At 38.5% G+C, this 27,368-nt stretch overlaps 1 protein-coding gene across 3 annotated transcripts in view; it reads right to left on the bottom strand.

Annotated features, from left to right (window-relative positions):
* DGKI (diacylglycerol kinase iota) overlaps positions 1-27,368 on the bottom strand; it is a 432,523-nt gene that overhangs the window by 52,831 nt on the left and 352,324 nt on the right. For all 3 annotated transcript variants that reach the window (XM_079150095.1, XM_079150096.1, XM_079150097.1), the window contains 3 exons: positions 25,868-25,908; positions 24,932-25,059; positions 22,493-22,615 (listed from right to left, as the gene is read on the bottom strand). In XM_079150095.1, coding sequence (XP_079006221.1) covers positions 22,493-22,615; positions 24,932-25,059; positions 25,868-25,908 — 292 coding nt within the window. The remainder of the gene's footprint in view (positions 1-22,492; positions 22,616-24,931; positions 25,060-25,867; positions 25,909-27,368) is intronic.

Raw genomic sequence — 27,368 nt, 5'->3', positions numbered from 1 at the left:
GATCATCTTCCTCAAGCTGACAACCAACCGAGACATGCAGGAAAGCCCAGTGCTTATTCTTCCGAGCATACCTGAAAGACATGTGGCTCTGTCCCAGACTCGGTTCACCTCTTCTTCAAGTGATACATAACTCGGACACAGCATCTGACCTCACAACATAAACTCTTACCAGCGTTCCCACTGACTGCACAACTTACAGTTATCTTCACTATTTTCCTGTTCACTAGTCTGCTATTATGATCTCAGAATATTTATGCTTTTGATGTTTTATTTATTCTGGTATTTTTTTACCTTTATTTTAGTATTTTTTAAATTTTTATTTATGCTGAATTTCATTTCAAATTCAGCAAAGCAAAAAAACAAAACAAAGCAAAAACTTTAGCCTCGCACTTAAAAATCTTTCTATTTTATTAAGCCTAAGTAATTATTATTCATCTTTGAATCTTTAAATTTATATTGATTCAATTTATTACTTGAGACTACTTTAAGTACAGGCAATGGAGATATGTGAGCAATGGAGATATGAAGAACAGTTTCAAAGAACTCATAATCTAGTGAAGGAAAAAAATACCTAAGCACATGATTATGATATAGTGAAAAATGTAATTATCAAACTGTATATGAAATAAAGAGGTAGCACAGAGCAGAGTCAAAGAGCAATTCTGTTCTAAAAGAGCGAAAGAAGAATTTAAAAAGAACCATCCAAACCGGGCTTTGGGGAATAAGTAAGAGCTTGTTAGATAAGAAAAGGATTCCAGACAGAAGCAAAGGAGAATAGATATGAAATTTCATAGGATGTTATCAGATGTGTAAGTAACTCAGTATTGCTAAAATGTAAAGGATTTGATAAAAGCTAAGATTAGGGAAATAAGAGGCAGGTGCCATTTCATACCAGGCCCATTTTGAGGTGCCTGCCATTTACCTTCTAAGTCAAATGGAGCAAGCCACACGTTCTGGTTTGTATTTCCGAATGAGCAGCCTGTGGAGAGTAGTCCATAAAAGAGTAAGAAGAAAAATTAAAAGGCAGAAGACAAATTAAAGACTATTGCTGCAAAACTTCCAAGATAATGAGGCAGAATAAAAATCTCTCTATTCTTCAATTCTCTTTGAAACCCACAAAATATAGCAGGGAGGAAGAAGACCAGTAAAGGAAATACCACCTTTGACTAAACTAGATGTTTACAAACCTAACTCATCATATGTTAAGAAGAGTTATGGAGTACAGAAAAATCTGCACCAAGTTTCAGGGGAACCAAGAGTTTCAATCTCAACTGAAGAGACACATGCTAATCACAAATCATAAAACCTACGGCAGAAAGCCCTCCACTGTGAGCCAGGGTGTCCTGCGGATCAGAAGCTGGACCACATCTGCAGAGATAGAAGATGACTGACCTGAAGTCAAAGTTTCAGCAACCTGCTAATCCTAATCACCCATTTCAAACCAGAAGTTCCAGAAAGAACTCACCCAAAGCAAATTTTATGAATAATACGAAAAGAACTATTGTGACATCCTGACAAAACTACCACAGGAAGAAAATCAAGTGTAGGCAGAACACACTAAAAGGATGTCAGTTTGAAGCAGGTAAGAACTGCCAATAAATGTCCATGAAATTTAGAAATGGAAAAAGGGGGCACAGGGTGTGGTGATGAACACCTACAGTCCCACAGACTTGGGAAGTTGAAGCAGAAGGATCGGGAGTTCAAGGCCAGCCTGGGCAACTCAGTGAGACCCTGTGTCAAAATAACAAAACAAAACAACACAACAACAAAATAAAACTGAGAAAAAGATGGGGATGTAGCTCAGATGTTTGCTTGGAAAGTACAAACTCTGGATTCAGTTCCTAAATCCTGAGGGGGCAAAAAGAGAAAGGAAAAGAGAAGGAAAGGAGGAAGGAACAATGAAGGAAATAGAACTTCTATGACACAAACTTAAAGAAGAAATGCAATGATCAAGAAATAATTATAAGACCACAGGAACTGAAGGGCACACAGGTTTGCCCAGTCTTTGAACTAGAAGTTACAGAAAAACCCAGAGGGCTTTTTCTGTCACCTCTGTACTTGGAAAAGAAGATTAAGAGGAAGTAAATAATCCAAATCATGTCAAGGCATGAAGCACTGATGAAAGAAATTGAAGAAGACAATAAACAGACATCCTGAGTTCATGCCTTGGAAGCATTCATATTGTGAAAATTGTCATACAACCCAAAGTGATCTACAGATTCAATGTGATTCCTATCCAAATACCAATGACATTCTTTGTAGAAATTGAAAACCAATGTAAAATTCATACAGAAACATAAAAAAACCTCTCGTAGCCAAGAAAATCTTGAGAACAAAGCTGGATACATCATGCTACCTGACTTCAAAATATACTGTAAAGCTATAGTGAGTAAAACAGCAGGTACTATATAGAAACAGACACACAGAGCCAGAAATAGAATAGCACAGAGACCTAAATAAATCCACACAGTTACAGCCCACTGATTTTCAACAAAGGCACTAAGAATATGCAGTGCAGAAAGGACAGTCTCTTCCAGAAGTGGTGCTGGAAAAATTAGATATCCACAGGCAGAAGGATACAATTAGACCTTTCCTTCACACCATGTACAAAAGTCCACTCAATGCCGCATAAACGTGTGCTGTTACTATGGGTCCAATAAAATTAAAAGCATATTTAAAAACCAACTCAAAATGGATTAAAGATTTAAATGTCAGACCTGAAACCAGGAGATTACTAGACAAAAATACTGATGAATACTCCATGACACTGGTCTGAGTAATGATTTTTTGGATTTAACTTCAAAAGCACAGGCAACAAAAGCAAAAACAGACAAAATGCAGTACATCAAACTAAAATGTTTTTGTACTGCAAAGGAAACAATCAATCATGTGAAGGGACACCATCCAGAATGGCAGGAAATATTTTCAAACTATACATATGATAAGGGATTAATATCTAAAACCTATAAGAAATGTAACTCAATAGCAAAAAGAAAATCACCTGATTAAATAATAGGCAAAAGATCTGAATAGACATTTCTCAAAACAAGATGCATAAATGACACATAAATATATGAAAAAATGCTCATCACCACCAATCATTAAGAAAATGCAAATCAAAACCACAGTGAGATGCCACCTCAGTTTTATTGGAATGACTATTATCAAAAAGATAAAAGATAATAAATGTTGATAGGGATGTGCAGAAAAGGATCCTTTGTATGGTGTTGGTTGGAATGTAAATTGGTATAGTCATTATGGAAAACGGTAAGGAGATTCTTCAAAAAATTTTGAAAAATTCAGCAATCTGACTATTGGGTATATATTCAAAGGAAATAAAATCAGTATTTTTGAAGAGACATCTGTACCTCCATGTTTATGCATTGTTAATAGTAGCCAAGACATGAAATCAAGCTAAGTGTCCATCAGCACACAAGTGAATAAAGAAAACATGGTATAGCTACACAGTGGAATACCATTTGGCCATTAAAAAGGAAAAGAAATCCTGCCATTTTGACAAGTTGAATGAACATGGAGGATATTATGTTATGGAAATAAGACAGGCATAGAAAGGCAAATTCCTTATGATATCACTCATGTGGAATCTAAAAATGTTTATCTCACATAAATAGAGAATACAATAGAAGATATCAGAGGCTTGAATAATTGGATGATGGGGAAGACAGGAGAGATACTGGTCAAAGAATATGAAATTACAGTTAGGAGGAATAAGCTCAAATGATCTATTATACAGTATGTGATATATTCAATGGCAAGATATTGTATTCTTGAAAAATGCTAAATGTTGTATTCTCTCACACAAAAAAATGATGATTATGTGAGGCAATACATATGTTGATTACCTACATTTAGCCCTTCCATATTTAATATACTTCAAAGCATCATGTTGTACATAATCAATACATACATTCTGCTTGTCCCCTTAAATCAATTTAAAAATTTATTTATGAAAAATAGACATATCAGGAAGTAATTCATTTATTTACACGTGTATTCAGTTATCTGCCTTGTGGAAGTCATTTTGTTTTTTTCTACTCTGAATTGCTCTTTTCTGAGTCTCGATTAGAAGATTCTCTGGTCAAAGTTCCCTTCTCAAAGTTAACCCTGCTTTGTAGAACATTCTTACCTTTCTCTTCTTTTAAATAATGACATTTCTCAACCTAGGGTACATACTGAAATTTGAAAATAGGGGAAATACTATTTTAGATGAAGCACCATGTAATTTTTATATTGAAACTACCTTAACCATATTATGAATCCAAAAGTAAAAAGTTTTTGAATTCTTAAAGCAATAACTTCAAAAAAAAAAAAAAGTCTGCGTTTGAGGCAATCAATTTTAGGCAATGTATCTCCAGGTGCCTAAGTGAGGGAATGAGTCTGTTCTCTAAAATACTGGGGTTTCCAAGAGAAAGTATGGATATATAAAATTAACTAACTAAATAAAGTGATAACAAATGGGAGTGAGTTATTGTATACAATTAATATGTACAGAATCAAGAATCTATGTGAATGAGATCCAAGGCACACACTGGCTAGGGGCTGCGGTACTGGATAGTGCTCCATCCAGACTCAACCACTACTAAGATGTAAGAAGCTCAAAGATGGTTTTCCAGAATGCCTTCTACCCACACATTTCCCTTCAAAGACCCTCGTCTTTCAAGTAGATGGATTACAAGGCACAAGGACACTGAAATAAAAAAAAAAAAAAAAAAAGCCCTGTTTTCTACCAGTAATACATAGGCACAGAGTACTATATTCTTGAAAGCAAGTCTCTAAAAAGAACTGCACCTCTGTGATGTTCCATAGGGTTTTTTTGTTTGTTTATTTGTTTGTTTGTTTTTTAATCAATACACGTGAAAATTAAAGAATAGACTTTGTGACTATTTCAGCCTTTACAGGCTTGAGTAAATGTTTGGGTTACAAGCATTTTCTTGGTAAGTACCATGAAATGCTCTATATTTCTAAACTTGTTCCTAACATGATATTCTTTCTGTTTGAATAATACTATCCTAATTCTACTTTTATTTTAAAAAGCATCTACACAGTATTTTGCTTTTCTCATTTCAAGTCTTTAATTCAATAGCACACTTGGCTCTCCTACTTAATCCTTCTTCAGAATGCCTACATAATGGAGGTAGATAGGATGTCAATAATTATCCACCTTAGAGTGTGTCCTAAGACACAGACTAGGTTGGAGGAATATTAGGGACTTGTCCACAAGGGGCCTATTAATTTCTGGAGAGAATCATCCACAAATGAATGTCTATCTTCCCAGTGTTCCTCAATACACATACCTCTGTTTATCACTTCTAAACCATCACCCAGTGGGGAGCCAGCCAAGGGATGGGACCACCACAAACAGGTAAGTTTGGAATAAACATGCAGGACAAGAGTAAGGGTGGAGTCTGAGCCACGAGAGCAAAAATGCATGTTCTGAAAATCCTCGGCAGGGGAATATTTCTCTAAGACTACAGACTGGATGGGGTAGGGGAGGAGTGGGACATTCACACCAACTCACGGGCCTGCCCTGTAATTGTAACAGAAAACAAAGGAGGGCCGCCAGGTGAGCCAGGCTCTGCTCCTGGACCCGCTGTCTGGCACACTGCAAGTCAGGAAACCCTCCCTTTGTCGGGAAGTCCTCCGTGGGACAGCAGCAAAGCATCATACCAAGTATTTGGCCAATGTTCCTTTTTGATGCCTGCTTGCCTCTTTCCTGCTGGTTTTCAGAATGAGGACAACAGCAGACATTCCACCTTCCATAGATAGTATGTGACTGTCACTTTATTTGGGAAGAGAAGGAGAGGCCTCTGGTGTCTGACCATCATCAACCCTCAATGTCTTTCCTCTTCCTTCGTCATTTTTTCTTTGTCCCCTCTTCTGATCACAGCCCTGAGAATTCCCTGGCTCTTCTCTTTCGTGCTTTCTCTTTGGTGGAATCCAGTCCTCTCTTGATAAAACAGCCACCCATCATGTGCCAGCACCCATCATGTGCCAGCACTGTGGTTCCCCAGGTGAACAGCAGGACCCTTCAGGCCTGGTCCCCTTGCTCCTTGCTGAGACATTACATTGGTTCTCTGTGAAACCCCTGAGAAGTCCCACATGATCCAGCTGGGTGGTCCTTCAAGGCCCAACTTGACTCCATATTAGTGCCGTGGACACATCATCTTTGCTTTTCCCTCTATTTTACCTTGAAGGAAGGGTGTGCTTCGCCAATCCAGGCTGTGTCCTAAAATGTCCAAGGGATAAGATTCTTCATTTAAATCAAGGAAGCCCAGGGGGATTTAACGTGCTCCAAAGCATGGCTGTAGCCTTCATCTCTAGGTAATAACCTTCCTCTCTGGTGCTTCTCTCAAGGCAGCACGCTGCTATCCCTAGAGAACTGGAACACCAGGCCCATGACATCAATTTGGGGACTTGAGGGAGAAACAGATCATGGATCTAAGTGACATCCTTACCACTATCACTCTGGCCCAAAGCATCTCTAATTAGGTAAAAACAGAACCAGAAATCCCTGGGCACCCAGAATCTCCATCGACTATATAATCCTCTCTTTGTTTGCTTTCCTTCCCCCTAGTTATGAATATTTCTCTGAAGACAATAAACAAAGCATGCACAGTAAAAGAGAACAGACGAGAAGGAGAGTGGAAGAGATGAAAGTCACAGCAAAACGCACAGAGAGGCATTGAAGGAAAGAGAGATACTATTCAAGTGCTCACAAACCCATTCAGGGAAGGTCACCCAGCCTCAGAGGTAACATTTGCCACCAACAGAGGGTTTGGGAAGGGACAAAGCAAAATCGAAGAAAGGGGACAGAGATGAGCACTTGCATCAAGGTGAGAAAACAGATTCCAGATTGCATATTATAAAGGTTGTTTAGTGAGTTCTTCATCAAGGTGAATTTCCACTAATTCTCTTTCTTCTCGTTTCCTAGTCTTTGAGATTCCCACATCTGTACACTGATGACCCTTGTGTTTATTTATTTTTTTTAAATAGTCCCCTTTGTTTAGGTATGTTTGGCTTCCAAAAAATAAAATTGTTTCACCATTAACGGGTACACTCTGATTTCTCCTGAACACGCTTAAGCAGTTTGCTGAGAGGCCCCCAAGTGTCCTTTGAGTTTGAAATGTTACTGCCACCTACTGTTAATTCCCAAGAACGCCAACAAAATGAGAAAGGGATTTCTTTGAAATCTAGGGGTACAGAGAAGAGGAGAAATGGGAAAAAGTGGACAGGGGACACAAGAAGAAACAGAGATAAGCTGAAGAAATAATACTGAACCAGCTTATTCAACATGAAAGTGGGCTGTCACACCAGGGGTTAGCATTTTGAAGATGAAATGAAGAAAGGTTTTAGCACAGCACAATCATGTAGAAAAAATGGGTACCAGGGCTGCACCTTAGAATTCAGTCTTTGTAATATATTTGCCATCCTGATTTCTAAAAATGGAGTAAAGGAGTAGAAAAGGCATATTCTTCTAAAATTCAACCAAAAGAGACAAGCCCACAGCGATCCAGTGGGGAGTACCCTTTAGAAAATACCGAGCTGTATCCTTGTCTTGGGGAACCCTGACCCTGGGCTCCTGCTGAGACATAATCCACTTGAATTTTGTGAATGTGCACTTCTTTTTACTAAAGCCTATTTTGAGGCACAAGCTCTGTATCATGGAGAAAAACCATATGAGTGACACATTTAGGGCTAGCATGTGAAGTATATAAGAAAAGCTATCTCACATATTCATGATCCAGGATAAGCAGTAGCTATCTTGGGGTGCCATGGTCATTGAGAAAGGGCTTTCCCACAGCTGATTACTTTTATGAAATCCAAATAAGGACTCTGATCCCAGTTTTAGAAAATGGAAGAAAAAAATAGATGGAGTTGCAAGCTGCTTTGGCGCTTCTCCTGAAGATAACTGTAATACAGCCCAGAAGTTTTCCTGCAGACAGCTCCTCCCACCCATCCACTGCTCAGGGGGGAGTGCTCATTTTCATGACACCGGGGTGGGAAACAGGATCTAAAAAGGGTCTGTCTCCTCCCAACCTTTCTACGTTTCAGGACAGGGGAATTTCCCAGTAATATATCACAAACAACCAGAAACAGTGGAGCCCTGTGAGAAAATAAGAAAGTGAACACAGAATGAGAGCAATACTGAGAGTAAGCAATGAAGCATCACACAGATGGTCACACGGGGAATAATTCAGCTGGTCAGTGTGAGTATCAAGCACCGCCAGGAACCGAACGCCATTCTGAAGCCTAGGGAGAGGCTTAGAGTCTATCATTCCACTTTCAAGGAATTCTAAGGGAGGAAGACCATCCTAGTGAGTCCTGGAAAAAACTGTGTCATTTTTGTCATGCATGATAATCAGCAGAAGATTCAGCAACAGGGAAGAAGAGAACATGTGGACTTCCATCTCCTTGATTTCTAAATAAGTAGTTTGCCCATGATGGAGAGACATCTCACATCCTGTTCTCTCGGAGTTGTGGGTTCAGGAATCCCAGAGGCACCTCGAGAAGTTCTATATTCTACAGAACCCACAGCTCCCACGTCACCATTTCTAGTGGTAATTCAGGCATCTCTCTCACATCCCTGACCCGACATCTAAAGGGACCAAATGGTTACTGTGCCATACCACAGCAACAGGGGCTATTGCTGGAAAGATGTCAAAATGATCAAAATTAGACAGCTGGCTTCATCATGGAATTTTATTCTCTTTCAGCAAAGAGGGGAAAAAAGTCATCCTTCGAGACCTCAGAGTTTTCTGACAGCATGGACATTTTCCCAGAATACTCTAGGAGATTATGATTAGTCTTGACTATGTTTTAACCCCGTGCTTAGAAGAAGTGAGCACTTGAGAAGTGCCATCATTTTGTAGATCTTCCCTGACATCAATGTCCAACATGACAGCTTGGATATCATCCATCTAAGCCTACATCCCAACTCCATTTATCACACCAATGAAAGTCAATGCCAAGATGTGACCCCTTGGCCCTTGAGGAAGAGCCAGCGATTGGATTAGGGAAAAGAGGACCAACCACAAAAGTAAGTGGCTAAGGGATGCTGCACAGAGCTGCTCCAGGGGACACAGGACAGGCTGTACACACAGGCCCCATTTCTAGCACAGCCACCGCAAACAGCTGTTTCTACATTGGCCTAACACATCTTGCTTCTGAGTGCAGAGGGAGAGAGCTGTCATTTTCCCAGCTTTAGATGGTGCTAAGACACCTTCTTGCCAGCCTTCCTTAATGCCCTAAAGCAGAATGGTGCTATTGGAAAGAGAAAAATCCTGTTTTGTTTTTAAAGGAGACTCTGGTTAATCCCTGAGAGTCGCTATCTCCTATTCCCAGCCCACTTGGCAGCCCAAGAAGAGGCATTTTTTCTGCACATGAGGACCCAGTACCTGCTGCTGCTCTGGCTTAGCTTTACCTCTTTTTGTTGAAATCAAGGAAGTTCTAGGATTCTGTTCCATGCAGGAACTTTTTGACAGTTTCTGGTTTCCCACATGCTACATGACCTCTCTCTCCTCTCACACAATATTCAAAACCTCTTTGAGGACTAAATTGCACTGACATAACCCAAAGTGCCCAGGGGTGTATCTCTCATGGCATGGCTCCTTGATATGACCCTTCCTATCCACCTTATCCTACTCCTGAGCTCATCAGCATGCCTGTAACATTCTGCGTCCACCAGAGTTATCTTCTACTCTCTCACTTGTGAAATAGCAACGTCCCTCAGGGGTTCCAGTGATCTTAATTATTTTGATATATGATACCCCTGCATCAAATATATCTTTATTAAAGTTTGAAACACAAAAATGGATCTCATTGCCTAGTAAACATATTCAACATTTAACATGTTGTTTTGTAACCATTTCTATGTGATCAGCACTGGTTTTATTGTACCAGTGCAAACAGACAATATCTATTTTGTTTTGATATAACTTTCTCTAATATCTGACATTCATCTATTCATCCAAATAGACTTACTGAATACTTGCTATCCACATATAGTGTGATACATGGCAGATACAGGGCACAATGCATAGCTTGGCTATCCAAGGAACTCATGCTTTAAAGAGGGATCCAATCAATTTTCCCACACATCCCAAATATTCCTTAAGTATGAGAAGGTAAGACAATCAACTTTTACAACTGATAAACAGAGAGTCACTTGATAGTAATCATATTTCATGGTGCTGTAATCATTGCCCAAACTTGTAACTCATAAAAATGGAAGACCAGGATTTCCTAGGATCACTTTTAAAAAAAAATGCATGTTTACTATTAAAGCACATGTATCCTAGCAAAAATTTTATTTTTCTTCCACTATCAGTCAAAATAGGATCTGATGTGTAGGGCATTCTACTCTGGCTGGTTCACTAACTGAGCCTAGAAATGGGACCCCACTTCCCCTGAGTAGCTTAGGGTCTCCAGAATGCATTACTCTTTGAGGAACAATTATAAAAAGAACAAAGCAAAATACCATATTAAGTGTTTTGCACACATATAGGAAGAGTATTATTGTGGGTTTGGCTAAGTAAGAGGGAGGAAAAGCTTGAGGGAAGGCAAGGAGAAATGAAGAAGAAAGGGGGATCCATGTCAGCCATCCTGTGTGTTTTTCCACTGATGTGATCATCCAGGGTGAGCAAGATTTAGACCAAAGGTGAAGCAGGGATAGGACCCAGCTATCTTGGTGAAACAGATGCCAGGAATTACCCTGTTCTGACAGCACTGATTTCATCTCTAAGACACATCCCAGCAAAACCTGCATCCCACTAAGAAGATTAATTTTCTCCCTCTTATCTGATTGTGATGCTCAAAGGATGTTTCCACAGTCCAAGTCATCACCAATAATCTGTCTTCCTGTTGAGAACCTGGAGCTTTGACAGTAAGCACAACTGCCCTTTCTATTAGGGTCAGGTCATAACTGAATGTCCCCAGGAGAAATTGGGGAAAGAAAATAGAACCGGAGGGGGATGAAGCTATTTCTCCTATGCTCAGCCCAGAACATCTGAGTTTTTAGAAGTAGGAGGAGTCAAGGTTGTCTTCTTGTTACAGTGATTCAGACAGAATTGTAGAGCACGCTAAAAAGTTCATTTTTTTTTTTTTAGTTTAAAATAATATTAGGTATTTTGGATACCTCCAGATAATTTCTCATTATTCAGATTTCCTTAAGCACTTTAGAGTGATGCTAAACTATTACTGACTGTTTCCAATGATTGAAGGGACATTTCCTGATAAGGGAAAGCAGATACTTACCTGCTTCATATAATGGTGAGTAAAATGTGCACCAGGCCCTTTAAAAACCTATTTTTTTCCTTTGAGGTTATTTTAATTAATTCTTTAAATACTCATCCTTTCCATACAGAAAATTTAAAATGTGAAAATGGAAGAAAACAAGTTCTATTTCTCTTGTTTCCAGAACACTCTTTGCAAATATCCATTTTAGTACTTGTCAGTAGGAGCTATCCTAATTGGTTTATATAGTACTTCCCCTTTGAATATAAGCTCTTCAAGGGCAATAACTGCTCTCATTCAGATTCATATCTTCAGCAACCCATAGACACTGGAGGTGCCAAAATACTGATTTATTCAATTAACAATTGACAGAGGAGTGCAATTGGTTTCTTAGAACTGAAACAAAATCATAAATGAAACTTCACACATTATATTCTGTCTTGGGTAACACTATCTTTTGTCTGAGAGACGTGCTCTGCTAATCGTAGCAATCCATCAGCCCTGCTCAGCTGATCGGGTTGCAGATACCTGCCTAGACACAGACATCTGGATTGAGCGTCTGCCCCCGGGGTTCTTCACTGCACTGTCTCCCCATTGTCTTAGTTCAGACAAATATACTCTATTTTTATTTATGTGACAATCCCTCATCATATTCCTTTAGGCTTAGGACTCAGGGATAACAAGAAAAGGTGTTCATCTTTCAGTCAATTTTGGAGTTTTTCATAAACCACAAAATCTAAGAACTGGAAAAAGTTTCTGACTCAGAAACTTAAGCAATATCTGCAGCTCCTTTACCTGCCCACCCTAACCCATCTGACTCACAAGTGAGTCTGCCCTTTTCTCAAAGGGAATTTGGAAAGAACACATCAGCGCTTTCATTCAGTGTCTATTTTCTTATCTCATAGACCCTAAAGCCACAGAAGATGGTAAAGTTCTTCCTTAGACTTAAAGAGATTCTGTCTGCTAAAATTTAATTCCCTCCTTATTAATCTTCTGTCAAAATGAAATACAGTCTTGTCACAAATAGTGGTGGTATGATTAATGATAAGAGAAAACATGCTTTCAAAATCATGTTATTTTAAATAGAACTTTCTCAGACACTGAAAACTTTTTTTTTTTTAAACTTAAAGACAAATTCATTGTGGTCCTAGCAGTAAATTTTAAGTTAAGTGCCTCTCAACAATTCATAGCACAATTGGTTCCGAAAGAATGTCTTTTGCTGTGATCACACGTTTGGAAGACACCAGGTATTGTGCATCCTTCTTTGCAGTTCCTCCTGAAGGACCTGTGTGTAAGTGGTTGAGTATGATGTTTCTTCCTTAAAAATGATAATGCTTCCAAGTAGAATTAATAACAGCTCAACCAGTTACAGTAATGATGGAAATGTAATGCATCCTATTCTTCATTCGCTCTGACTCACCCTGAAGAAGGAGAGGAGTCCATGTGTCTAAGAAATCTAATGTTAAAACCATGAGAAGACCCAGAGGAGCCTGAAGGGCCTGGGTCCATCAGCATTTGGATGGGAAAGGGCAGTGCAGTGGCCACTGAGCCACTGAGGAAGAGTGGACAGGGGAGAGCAGCATAGCTGCCTACCATACATTTAAAAAAAAGGAATCTCAGAATTTTGTCTCTTTTATTTTCCTTTTCCAAGAATCATTTTTTTTTTAATTTAATTCTTGGTTAGTCATTTATTTCTTTGGCTTTCTTCTCCTTGACATTCATTTCTCTCTTTATATTTTTCTCCCCTTGTATTTCTTCATTCTTGACTCAGATTCTTCTATCAAATCCAATGCTCTATTCATTTGCAAAAATTTTTTGTCTTGCTAGATACATTTGGGATCGTCAGTCATTCTAGGAATGTTACTTCAGCTATGACCTGAAAATTCTGGTAAACAGTATGTTTAGTACTATGAATTTAAAGCAGATTATCCACTGAGAGAACCAGGTAGCAGCAGGCTCTTCTAGATCCTGCTCTGCGGGGGACTTCAGTGTTTTTCTATGATCTTGCTTTTCTCGGCCTTAGTGTCACCATCTGTATAATGGACATCAAATTCCTAGGCTCTCTCTGCAGTGTAAAGCTATTATAGAGAGGAATGAGCTCAAAGATATGAAAACATTGGGGGTGGGGCTTTATGGGAAAAAAGGTGCTACTGATCTTCAAGACTGACTATAAAACAAAACCGCAGAGATGGATGGTGGACACCGAGCCCGCCCTCACCAGGACTCCCCAGCTTCTCTGGAAGTTGGTGCAGGCATTTTGAATTAGTCCTGAGGGCGTGGCCACCATCATTGGAAGGGCGGCTCCCTTCCTAAGACACCTACAGGAGACTGGAGGCCCTTTGACAGGTACCTCTATTTACTCACTTACATCCTACACCCTTCCCCATTCTCTTCCTTCACCACTAGAAATACTATAAATAATAATCAAACTCATCCTGTTTATTACAATACTGTTACAGTCTTTATAGGGGCTCTCTGGTTCAGGGCTGCATTTTTTCTGTATTGGGTGTTGCTAATGTTGATCTCCCTTTCAAAGGAGAGATACTGGAAAACTGCAGGGTCACAAGAGCCTGCAGGGGGGAAATTCAGTACCTCAGATCTTCACTGCTAGAGGGGAATATACAAAAACAGTATGAAAAAATAGGGAAAGAAAGTGTCCCTAACAAACCAAAATGCTATTTTGATAGAATCCAATGACAGCATGGCAGTAGAAATGACAGAAAAAGAGTATAGAATCTGCATAATTAAAATGATCCATGAAGCAAAAAGATGAGCTAAGAGAGCAAATGCAGGCAATGCATGATCACTCCAATAAACAGTTAAAAGAGCAAATGCAGGAAGCAAGAGAACACTTCAATAAAGAAATAGAGATTCTGAAAAAAAAAAAAAAAACAGAAATACTTGAAATGGAAGAAACAAGAAACAATAAACCAAATTAAAAACTCAATAGAAAGCATCACTAACAGAATATATCTCATGGAAGACAGAATCTCAGACAATGAAGACAAAATATTTAATCTTGAAAATAAAGTTGAACAAACTGAGAAGATGTTAAGAAATCATGAGCAGAACTTCCAAAAATTATGGGATAATATGAAAAGACCAAATTTAAGAATTACTGGGATTGAGGAAGGCACAGAGATACAAACCAAAGGAATGAACAAGCTGTTCGACAAAATAATATCAGAAAATTTCCCAAACCCAAAAATTGAAATGGAAAATCAAATACAAGAGGCTTACAGAACACCAAGTGCACAAAATTACAACAGATCCACACCAAAGCACATTATAAGGAAAATACCTCACATACAAAATAAAGATAGGATTTTAAAGGTTGTGAGAGAAAAGTGTCAGATTACTCATAAGGGGAAACCAATAAGGATATCAGCAGATTTCTCAGCCCTGCCTCTAAAAGCAAGAAGGGCCTGGAACAATATACATCAAGCTCTGAAAGAACATGGATGCCAACCAAGAATCCTGCACCCAACAAAACTAACCTTCAAATTTGATGATGAAATAAAGTCTTTCCACAATAAACAAAAGTTAAAAGAATTTACAAATAGAAAGCCTGCACTACAGAACATTCTCAGCAAAATATTTCATGAGGAGGGAGTGAAAAACAATATGAGTCAGCTAAGGGAGGAACTACCCTAAAGGAAAAGGTAATCAAAGGAGAAACCAAGTCAAGTTAAAAACCAAAATGAGCCAAAATGACCAGGAATACAAATCATATCGCAATAACAACCCTGAATGTTAATGACCTAAACTCATTAATCAAAAGACAGACTGGCAGATTCAATTAAAAAGAAAGACCCAACAATATGCTGCCTTTAAGAGACTCATCTCATAGAAAAAGACTAAAGGTGAAAGGATGGGGTAAAACATACCATGCACAAGTACTCAGTAAAAAAGAAGGGATCTCCATCCTCATATCAGACAGAGTGGACTTCAAACCTAAGTTAGTCATAAGGGATAAAGAAGGACAGTTCATACTGCTTAAAGGAAGCATAAAGCAGTGAGACATAACAATCATAAATATTTATGCCCCAAACAATGGAGCATCTATGTACATCAAACAAACCCTTCTCAATTTTAAGAATCAAATAGACCAAAACACAATAATAGTGGGGGACTCTAACACACCACTCTCACCACTGGATAGATCCTCCAAACAAAAACTGAACAAAGAAACTATTAAACTCAATAACACATTCAATGATATAGACTTAATGGACATGTACAGAGTATTTCATCCATCATCGAGCAAATATATTTTCTTCTCAGCAGCTCAAGGATTCTTCTCCAAAATAGACCATATACTAGGCCACAAAGAAGCCATTAGTAAATACAAAAAAATAGACATACTACCTTTTATCCTATCAGACCATAAGGGAATGCAATTAGAAATCAACAATAAAATAACAAATAAAAACTACTCCTACACCTGGAGACTAAATAATATGCTATTGAATGATGCAATGATAACAGAAGACATCAGGGAAGAAATAAAAAAATTCTTAGAGGTAAATGAAAACAATGACACAATATATCAAAATCTCTGGGATGCTATGAAAGCAGTACTAAGAGGAAAGTTCATTGCATTGAGCTCATACATTAAAAAAATAAAAAGTCAACAACTAAATGACTTAACATTACATCTCTCAAGCCCTAGAAAAAGAACAGAACACCACCAAAGTAGTAGGAGACAGAAATAATTAAAATCAGCTGAAATCAATAAAATTGAAATGAGAAATAATTCAAAAAATTGACAAAACAAAAAGTTGGTTCTTGAAAAAGTAAACAAAATTGATAAACCCTTAGCCACACTAACAAAGAGGAGAGAGAAGACTCAAATTACTAGAATTTGTGATGAAAAAGGAAAGATCATGACAGACACCACTGAAATACATAACATAATTAGAAGCTACTTTGAAAATCTATACTCCAACAAAACCGAAAATCTTGAAGACATCAACAGGTTTCTAGAGACATATGAACCTCCCAAACTGAATCAGGAAGATGTACACAATTTAAACAGATCAATTTCAAGCACCAAAATAGAAGAAGCCATCAAAAGCCTACCAACCCAAAAAAAAAAAAAAAAAAAAAAAAAAGCCTACCAACCCAGGAAAAGCCCAGAAGCAGATGGAAAGACCTTTAAAGAAGAACTAATACCAATACTCCTGAAGGTATTCCAGGAAATAGAACAGGAGAGAACCCTTCCAAACTCATTCTATGAGGCTAGTATCACTCTGATACCAAAATCAGACAAAGACTCATCAAGGAAAGAAAGCTTTAGACCAATATCCCTGATGAACATAGATGCAAAAATCTTTAACAAAATACTGGCAAATCGCATACAAAAATATATTAAAAAGATAGTGCACCATGATCAAGTGGGATTTATCCCAGGGATGCAAGGTTGATTCAACATCCAAAAATCAATAAATGTAATTCATCACATCAATAGACTTAAAGTTAAGAATCATATGATTATTTCAACAGATGCTGAGAAAGTGTTTGATAAAATACAGCACTCCTTTATGCTCAAAACACTAGAAAAAATAGGAATAGTAGGAACATATCTCAACATTGAAAAGGCCATCTATGCAAAGCCCAAGGCCAACATCATTCTTAATGGAGAAAAAATGAAAGCATTCCCTCTAAAAACTGGAACAAGACAGGGATGACCTCTTTCACCACTTCTATTCAACATCATCCTTGAAACACTAGCCAGAGCAATTAGACAGACCAAAGAAATTAAAGGGATACAAATAGGAAAAGAAGAACTCAAGCTGTCACTATTTGCCAATGACATGATTCTATATTTAGAGGATCCAAAAAACTCCACTAGAAAACTTCTAGAACTAATAAATGAATTCAGCAAAGTACCAGGATATAAAATCAATATGCATAAATCTAATACATTTCTATTCAAAAGTGATGAATCCTCTGAAAGAGAAATTAGGAAAACTACTCCATTCGCAATAGCCTCAAAAAAAAAAAAAAAAAAAAAAAAAAAAACCCTTGGGAATAATCTAACAAAAGAGGTGAAAAGACTTCTACATTGAAAACTACAGAACACTAAGGAAAGAAATTGAAGAAAACCTTAGAATGTGGAAAGATCTCCCATGTTCTTGGATAGGCAGAATTAATATTGTCAAAATGGCCATTCTACCAATGGTGCTATACAGATTCAATGCAATTCCAATTAAAATTCCAATGACATTCCTCACAGAAATAGAGAAGAGCAATCATGAACTCCATCTGGAAGAATAAGGGACCTTGAATAGCCAAAACAATCCTGAGCAGGAAAAGTGAAGCAGGAGGTATCAAAATATCAGACCTTAAACTATTCTATGGAGCAATAGTAAGAGAAATGGCATGGTAGTGGTACCAAAATATTGGTAGACCAATGGTACAGAAGAGAAGACACAGAGATGAAACCACATAATACAGTTACCTCATTCTAGACAAAGGAGCCAAAAACATACAATGGAGAAAAGATAGCCTGTTCAACAAATGGTGCTGGCAAAATTGGAAATCCATGTGCAGCAAAATGAAATTAAACCTCTATCTCTCAACCTGCACAAAATTCAACTCAAAATGGATCAAGGACTTGGGGACCCTGCACCAAATAAAAAACAAAATAGGCCCGAATCTTCACTATGTTAGCTTAGGATCAGACTTCCTTAGCAAGACTCCAAAAGCACAAGAAATTAAAGCAAGAATCAAAAAATAGGATGAACTCAAACTAAAAAGCTTTTTCTCAGCAAAGGATACAATCAATTATGTGAAAAGGGAGTGTACAGAATGGGAGAAAATCTTTTCCATATGCACTTCAGATAGAGCACTTATCTCCAAAATTTATGAAGAAGTTACAAAACTTTATGCCAAAAATACAAAGAACCCAATCAATAAATGGGCCAAGGAACTGGACAGACACTTTACAGAAGACATTACAGGCAATTAATAAATATATGAAAAAGTGTTCAACATCTCTAGTAATTAGAGAAATGCAAATTAAAACAACTCTAAGATTTCATCTTACTCCAATTAGAATGGCTATTATCGAGAACACAAACAATAATAGATGTTGGCATGGATGTGGGGAAAAGGCAGACTTCTACATTGCTGGTGGAGTTGCATATTGGTGCAGCCACTCTGGAAACAGTGTGGAGGATCCTCAGAAAACTTGCAATGGACCTTCCTTTTGACCCAGTTATCCCACTCCTTGGTTTATACCCAAAGGATTTAAAATTAGCATACTACAGTAACACAGCCATATCAATGTTTATAGCAGCTCAATTCACAATAGCTAGATTGTGGAACCAACCTAGATGCTCTTCAACAAAGGAATGGATAAAGAAACTGTGGAATATATACTCAATGGAATATTATTCAGCCATAAAGAAGAATAATATTATGGCATTTTCAAATAAATGGATGGAATTGGAGAATTGGAGAATATTATGCTAAGTGAAATAAGCTAATCCCAAAAAACTGAAGGCCAAAAGTTTTCCCTGATAAGTGGATGATGATATATAATAGGGGCAGGAGGGTAGGGAGTGAGAGAAGAATAGAGAAACTTTAGATTATGTGGAAGGAAATGAGAGGGGTATGAAAAATAGTGGAAAGACACACATATCAATACCCTATGAGCATTTATTATTACACGAATGGTGTGAATCTACATCATGTACAACCATAGAAACGAAATGATGTACCCCATTTGTGTGCATGAATCAAAATGCAGTCTGTAAAAATTAAAAAATAAATAAATAATGTTAAATAAATAATTCAAAGCACCGTTTTTGATTTCTTAGAGAGTGGCCTGGAGATGTTGAAACTGAACTTTTCCTATTTCCAAGTTGACTGAGGCTTTAAGTCTGACAGTAGCAGATGCCAATCATGTTATGACAATTCTTCAGGTTCTTTTCATACACTGGTTGTTAAATATACTTCTGCTGGGAAGTTAAACTTTGTAATATCAAATATAGTTGAAACTGCATATGTACTCTGGAACACAGAAGGGCACATACAGCTGTCTGCTGGCTACATTATTTAAAATAATGAAATAATAGATACAAATATAAAATGGAGAAATAGATTTTAGCATATCTATGCTATAAAATCCTATACCAAATAAAATAATTTTAAACCTACATATATCAACATTAATGATCTTTGAAAATATGATGCTCAGCAAAATGGCAAGTTCCAAAATACATACATTGTGCGGCATGGGTGATGAAAAATTTTAAAAATATAACACAAAACAAAACCATAAAATATTATGTATTTTTGTATCCCTCTATATTGTTTGTGGATCAATAGAAAGACAGTGCAAATACAGAAAAAATATAGCATGATGAATCAGGATGGTTAGTACATGAGTGCTTCCTATATAATTTTATGCTTAGATTGGTGCATATTCAATACACACATACTGCTTTTAAAGTATACGTCTTAAACCATGTTTTTTTTGTATCAATCTCTTTTTTAAAAACAAAAAATTTTTGCTTCAAAATTAGTTCTTAGTTATATATACTTTAGTGTAAGTTTGCAGTTGTATATTTAATGTGCATACGATGTACTACTATTATTGTAGGATTTTTTGCTTTACAAATGTTAAAAGGAAATAGAACCCAAAGAAAATCTTTCTGAGGCAGTGGGACTCTGGGGCTGGGCAAGCTGCCCTTCCCTGATCCCTTTGGGAAGACAGTGTACTAGTGGAAAAGCATGAAGTCACTTAAGCCAAACTGACCTCATTCAAATCACACTTGCTCTCTAGTGACTAAATTAAATATTTTTTTTCCATCCATGAGCCTAGGTTTACTCTTATCTTAGGCAACAGCTAAATTTGAAAGTTACTGAAAGAATTAAAGATAATTTCATTATGGTGCATCGCCAGCAGGATGTATTCCATAACAGCAGCCATTACTAACATGAGGTATCTCCATAGCTCCCTCCCGCTGACCTCTCTGTATCAGAGGTGATTCCCAAAACAAAAAGAGGTTCCTCCTACAGAAGGAAGGGACATACTAATAACAAAGCAAAGTTAAAGAGTTAAAGGACATTGACTGGTAAAGTACTTAGTTTAGTTTTGGCCTCTTTTACTTTATTTAAATGTATTTAAAATAACCATATTTTTGTGTGTACATCTTCCTTGAGTCTGAGATTGAGACAGAGACGGGAGGTATGACTTGTGGGTTCCTGGTGGGTGGAGACTGCATGTGAGTGCTTGCTTCAATATTACTTTGTTTTCCAAGTGATTCTGCAGAACATTGCTTTTAAAGGAAGTCAACTCTTCTAGCACATTTAAGAGCAAAAGTAGTAATAAGTGACGCTGAAAATTGATAGCCACCAACTGAACATCAATAAAAAATTAAGAGAAATCCCTAAAAGGATAGTACAGGGTCCTCCATATCAGGGGATCCATGGATTCAACCCACTGAGGATCACAAATATTTGGAAAAATATGTGACTAAATACGTAGTCTTTTTTTTTCTTCACAGTATTCCTCAAACAACACAGTATAACAAAAATTCATGTAGTATTTACATTGCATTAGGAATCATAAATAATCTAGAGATGAGCTATATGTGAACACTTCACCATTTCACATAAGGGATGTGAACATCTATTGATTTGGGTATCTGTGGTGGGTCTTGGAACCCATCCGTAGTAGATACTGAGGGTCAGTTGTATAACCTAAATAATAAACCAAAATTGATTTAGTCATGGGTTTTAAAAACTTGGGCTACCATGTAAAGTGGTACATTTATTTGTGATTTTGGGGAAAAACATTGACTACTTTAGAAATAAGCTCTTCATATATCCAGATACGCCAACATGTCCTATATAGAAAAATCAGGGCATGGAAGATTGAGATCATATTCCACTTTTTGGAAACTGTTCCCTAAAACATTCAGCCATTTTGTGTTGGCTTTATTTCTATTTCTGCAGCTAATTAAATTCTAATTTTCCAATAAGTCTGCCCACAGATAGATGACCACTTTTTTAAAAAGCTATTCATGGGTGGCTGACTCGCCCTGCTTCTCAAGACACAATTCTGTATAAAGACAAAGTGGAAAAACACCCCAAATTGTAAGCAATCAAAATGTCATCAGAACTAACAACATGGTTTAATTAAAAAAGAAAATCCATAGTAATTCATTATTTTCCCTTTTTTCCCCTACACATAAGAAAATGGGAGGTAATACCAAGGAGTAATTAAAATGAAGTCTCTTTTTGCCCTCAGGGTGTCTGAGGAGAACCTTTGCCAATAAAATAATTAGCTTCAGATTTCTCATTTTTCTTTCCTTTGTCATGCTGAAATTGCTTCTGGTCTTCTTTTAGAAACAATGCACTGTCTTCCCCCTTCCGTTAATCCTGGGCTCCTAAGAATCTTAGTAATCTTGTTATTCTGTCAAAAGGTGAGACTGGGTGTGAAAAGGGCATTGTCACTGTTTGAGTAGGACCCCGTGAGGTCTGGGAACCAGCCTAATTTCGTGAATTGCAGAGAACAGGATGGGAGGACTGAATAATGGGTGCAAGAGCGTGTGTCTGTGACCACAGACTGACCTCCAGAACCTGCCCTTGCATGTAGGGATCAGGAAGGAAGGATTCACCGAGCATGAGGTGCCAACACCATTGCAAACCTCCCACCTGCATCCTTCTTTCCAACTATGATCAGGTCAGAGAAGAAAGGACACCTGCTATTCTGATCTATGAATCAATGCTGTATTCGTTCACCCTCAGAGACTACAACCACACACAAGCAGCACTCCATGTCAGCCAAAAGAGCTATGGACAATAATATGCAGGGCAAACATGCACAGGCTTGCCACAGGGAGACAAGTCAAATGGTCACACAGATGAAAACCTAGGCGTCACCTCCCAACCGTTCATTCACGATCGCTCTCATGCATGTCTCCATAATGCGGTCAGCAAGAACATCTGACGAATACTGGACCCCAGTAAGGAAAAAACTGGCGGAAATCAAAATATTGATAGATCCACATGCAGTCGCAAGGGAACTCAGGAGCAAGGCAAACAGAAGTTCCTTCAGGGGGTCGATAAAAGTAAGCACAAAAATAAAATGTCAAATCGCAGTGACACAGACATGAGATGGCTTGAGCACCTCTGAAAAGGGAGTCTGTGCTATTAGTAAATGACGCATGGTACAAATGTCCCAACAGTCACAGTGACACCAGGAAGATGGCAAGAGACTCACTGTAGCACTCGGGAGTGGCTGAGGTCTTTCAGATCTGAGTCCTCATAATGGGGACTTATCATCCCCAGCCCGCTCTCACTCAGCACGCGTTTCCGCAGGGCAGGATTCCACCAGTCTGCCAGCCTGGGAGACAGAAAGCACCAGTTACGCGCTCACAGTCAGCAAGCAATCAACTCTGCCCTATCTCAGGAAGGCCCTATTCTCCACCGTGTGAGAAGGAAATCCATCTTTACTGAGAGTTTGTTTCACATTTTAATATTTCATTGACTTTTTTGTAAGACTCAAGAAATAATTGTAGGCTTTCACCCTTCTAACAGCTAAAGAAACTGAATATCAAGATGAGGTGATTTTGCTGGGCCTGGTGGCACACGCCTGTAATCCCAGCAGCTTGGGAGGCTAAGGCAGGAGGATCATGGGTTTAAAACCAGCCTCAGAAACTTAGTAAGCAAGACCCTAAGCAACTCAGCAAGACCCTGTCTCTAAATAAAATACTAAAGAAGGCCTAGGGATATGGCTCAGGGGTTGAGTGCCCCTGGGTTCAATCCCTAGTACAAAAAAAAAAAAAAAAAAAAAAAAAAAAATGATTAGGTGATTTTACATGTGATGTGAATCAGAAGCAATGGAGCTGGGGACAAAAATGCAGGATAGAAAATAACAACACCCATTCTCTTTCATTGATCCCCAATCCTACTTAATTTCTCAAGAACTGATGAACAGTAAGTAAGGGGTGGGTTCAAGTTCTAGGGGATTTTCAGGCTACTTATATTTGGAGCTGGGAGGTCTAACCCAGGGAGAAACCATCTCTCCCGGCCAGCATTGACCTGAAGAGCATGAGAGGGCAAAGCCCAGGGCAGCCTTGGCCCACCAGCCTTGCTCCTCATCAGCTCACAGGTGAGAGCCGGATCCAGTGGGAGGAGGACCCCTAGCTGCCAGCAGCCGCCCCTGGTGCATTAGGATGTGGCACCACACCTGCTTTCCCACAGCTGACAGGCTGGAGGTGGAGCCAGGGCCCACAAACGTGGCCTTTGGGACACCCAGGCCTGTCGGCCTTCGCCCAGGCCAGCACAGCTCTGATGGCACTGGCTTCCTAACTGCAGCCCTGGATGGCTCCAGGCTGCCACTTCCCCACGTACTCAGCATGTGCCATGGATGTCGGCTGGCCCCGGTGGAGTGGGAGACACTCAAAAACAGCAGCCATGGACAAAAAATAGAAATGGAAAATGAATGACGTGAAGGGGGCAAACAGGGAGAAGGGCTGGCTCAGGTGGACATGAGCGAGGGCATGTGCGCAGCCCGTGTGCTCTCCAGGACAATCCTATTTCCACTCTTCAGCCCCGTGTACGAGAAAGCTACTTCCCCTGCTTTTATTTTTGAGCTGTTGTTTCTCAAGCTGTACACTAGTATCTGGTACAGAAAACAACTTCAAATAAATATGTTGAAATATTTTTTAAATAGCCTAGAAACATTAATATTTTAGTAGTGCAATGTGGTGGTTAAAGTCCTGGCCTCTGGCATCAGAGCTGACCAAGTCCCAGGTTTTCCATTTGTTTTCAGTGAGGTGTTAAGCAAGTAACATAACCCTTTACACCTCAATTTTCTTATCTATGGGATTAGGATATTAAAAGTCAAGTATCAGGGTCATTATAAAATGATGATGATGAGCTGGGGTGTAGCTCAGTGGCAGAGCCCTTGCTGAGCATGTGTGAGGCATGGAGTTCAATTCTTACTGCCACATAAACATAAACGAACAAATAAATAAAATAAAATAAATTTTTAAAAAATGATGATGATGATTTTTAACAACATAATATTTTTTCGATGTCAACTAAGTACCAGAAACTATTCTAAATGTTTTACCTGGATCGATTCGTTTACTCTTCAAACAATTCTCTGGGTAGAAATAATTATTATTACATTTCACAGATAAGAAAACAAGCACAGATCACTTCTAATGATTAAGTCCCTAGGAGTATACAAGAGGGGCATATAGCACAGTATGTAGCTCTTAGTGAGAGACTGACATGTCAATCATTGTTATATAATCTGTTTGTCTTAGGCAGCCTAGAAACAGTGAGGAAGAGAATCATTGGCAAATCACCTATGTCAATCTTTTGTTTGGATAACAGACCAAATAAAACAGGCATACATGGACAGATGCAAGTACCGGTAGTTTCTAGGTCTGGTAGGATGTGTTAGTGTAATGGGTAAAGAAGGCTCAGGCATGACACAAATCTAGTTGGGAATGAGTTTTCTACACAGCTACTTACAAGACAGACTAACCACATAACCAGCTACACCTCGCTTAAGAGGAACACCCGAAAATTTGCACCACAGAATAGTTTGCTGGATTAGAATGTCAAGTTCAAAAGTAAGCCGGACCCGGAGGTTACCCTGAGGCCAGCCTGATGCTGGCACCAACTGAGGAGAATGCTCACTCACCCTGAGGCCTGCTCCACCACCAGATCAGGCATGCCGGGAGGTGTCCCTGCCTGCTGTGACACCACCATATCTGGGTCGAGAATAAAAATCTCATCTTGGGAAATCTCCATCACGAAGTGCAAATGTTCCTAAAGAAGAAAAATGAATCTGTCAGATGACTGACAAGATGTTCAAATCCATCAGCTAAACACAATCGCAGTGTTTTCTCTGAAGCCTGAGCAATCGATGTTTCCCCTGAAGCAGGCAGTCAGCAATCGAGAGAGATGAACACCCTTGGTTCAGGATTCCCAGTTGACCAGGATCTTGTGAGGTCTTGCCTCTTCTTCTTCCCAAATCCTACCAAAGAACTGACAAGCCATTTGGTCCAGCATCAGTATACGACAGCTGGGACTGTCACTCCCAGGATGAGGTCAGAGTGAAGTGGCCTGGCCGACAACTAGTTTCGTACCTGGGTTCAATACTATTTGCACATTTTTTATTTCCTGCCCAATTCAGATGGTGGGAGGACTTGTTAACCTTGGACAGAAACATTTTTTTTTTCCTCATTACTGAACTTGGGGGATTTATTAACTAAAACTATGTAGCCTACTTATACACTTAGGGTCTCAAACTTGCTCATCAGAAATGAATTTAAAAGACAAATTTTGGCTTGCTGGAAGTAAAAGTACCTGTGTGAATAAAAATGTGGTGGGCAGGCTGGTAATACATCTACCTGTCATGTTCCTATCTGTGCCCTGCTGCAAGGTCAAGCATATCATTCACTCCGAAAATCATAAAATATATGAAGACAAAAGGCCCAGGGTTTCCATTACAAATGATTCCAAAGTTTATAAATCTTTCAATATTTTTGTTAGAAAAACTTATGAGACTAGCTGTAAATACAGTAGGTAGACTTAGGAATTTTTCAATTTCATAAACAGGCTGAAGAAAACTTACCTGAGATCTGTCTATTCGATAAAAGCGATCAGCAGAAGTTGCTGGGGGGAAAAAAGCACATGGCATTCAGGGTCTTCTGTGACTTGTCACCAAATTTACAGGCTTCTCTTTTCCACTGTGCCAATCAAAACCCTTGCATTTTGGTCATGCCGAACACCTGGCTACTCCCTAAATCTACTGAGAAAAATTCAGTACTTCCATGCCTTCACCACTGCTATCCCAATGCTAAGAAAGCCTTCCATCACATCTGCCATCTAAACCTTAGTTTTCTTTTAAGCAACGACTCAAATGTTTCTACCTCTATGATACTTTCCTCTGTCTCATCTGCTACCTCAGAAAGAATTTATTGCTACCACCTCTATGCACATTTATATTTTATTTAAAGTTGTTATACAGACGAGTTTCGCATAGCTATGAGAATAAGAGACTAGCTAGCTTCTTTAAAGGTTTCTGTTTTGTTTATCCTTTTATGTCTTAAGGAATTTTTATAAGATCTTAAACAGAGCTGGGTAAAGAGCTTTATTATGTAAAGAACAGAGCTTTATTAGGTTTAAAAAAAAAAAAAAAAAAGCTAGGGGGAAAAAAAACAGACTTCCCAAGGAAGGGCTTGATGAAGATGCAGCCAGGAAACACATCTGGCCTTAAAGCAATCATGTCACTTTCAAACTGCATCCTTAGAGACCTAATTGAAGGAAACAAAATAGATAAAGATATGGATATGATATAGATGTAGACATAGATCATTCCCCCAAGAGAACTGAGGTGCATCTGTGATTTGAGGAAAAGAAGAAAACAAAAGCACATATTTTGAGCGCCTAAAAATTATTTTCAGTATTCCTAATATTAAAAAAAAAAAAAATCATGCTCCTCCTTGCTTAAATTCAAGAGTTCACGTATTACAGATGTTTTACAAAAAAGAAAGAAAGAAAAAATAGCACAAGAGAGAAAAACTCAAACCTCAAGCTATCATTTAAAAACCACAAATTTTTAAGGAGTTTTTTTTTTTTTTTCCAAATAAAACTGAGTTAAGAAATAAGACAATCAAGGTCTCTGCTCTTTAAAGTGTAAGACTAGCATAAAATCTGCGTTTCCCCTACTCTGTTCTCTTTAAACATGATTTCAGGCATGATTTTAACCATGAGTTAACCATTCAAAGGTTTTTAATGAAATTCTAAAGAGTAAAATAATATCTAGATTAAAACCATTATCAACACCATTATCCACTAAGACTGTGCATAGAACATAATGACATTTTAATAATACTTATATAAATGTTTTCACCGTTTTCTTAAATATGAGATGTTCTCTGTGAATTCAGGAGCAACCTTCTCACTCCTGTGGAATAAAGGAGCTGGAGGGAGTCTGCAGAGGCGGCCGATGAACATTAGTGGAAACCTGCTTCCTGATTTCCACGGATTAGGTCTCATGTAGATATGGGTGCCTACCTTCCTGACCTTTGCCACTCACACAGACTGCCACTCTTACCCACACCTATGTCCTC

The sequence above is a fragment of the Sciurus vulgaris genome (assembly GCF_902686455.1).
Source record: "Sciurus vulgaris genome assembly, chromosome: 8".
In the NCBI taxonomy this organism is placed as follows: Eukaryota; Metazoa; Chordata; class Mammalia; order Rodentia; family Sciuridae; genus Sciurus; species Sciurus vulgaris.
The sequence above is the reverse complement of the archived record's forward strand: the minus strand, read 5'-3'. Positions and strand labels throughout refer to the sequence as shown.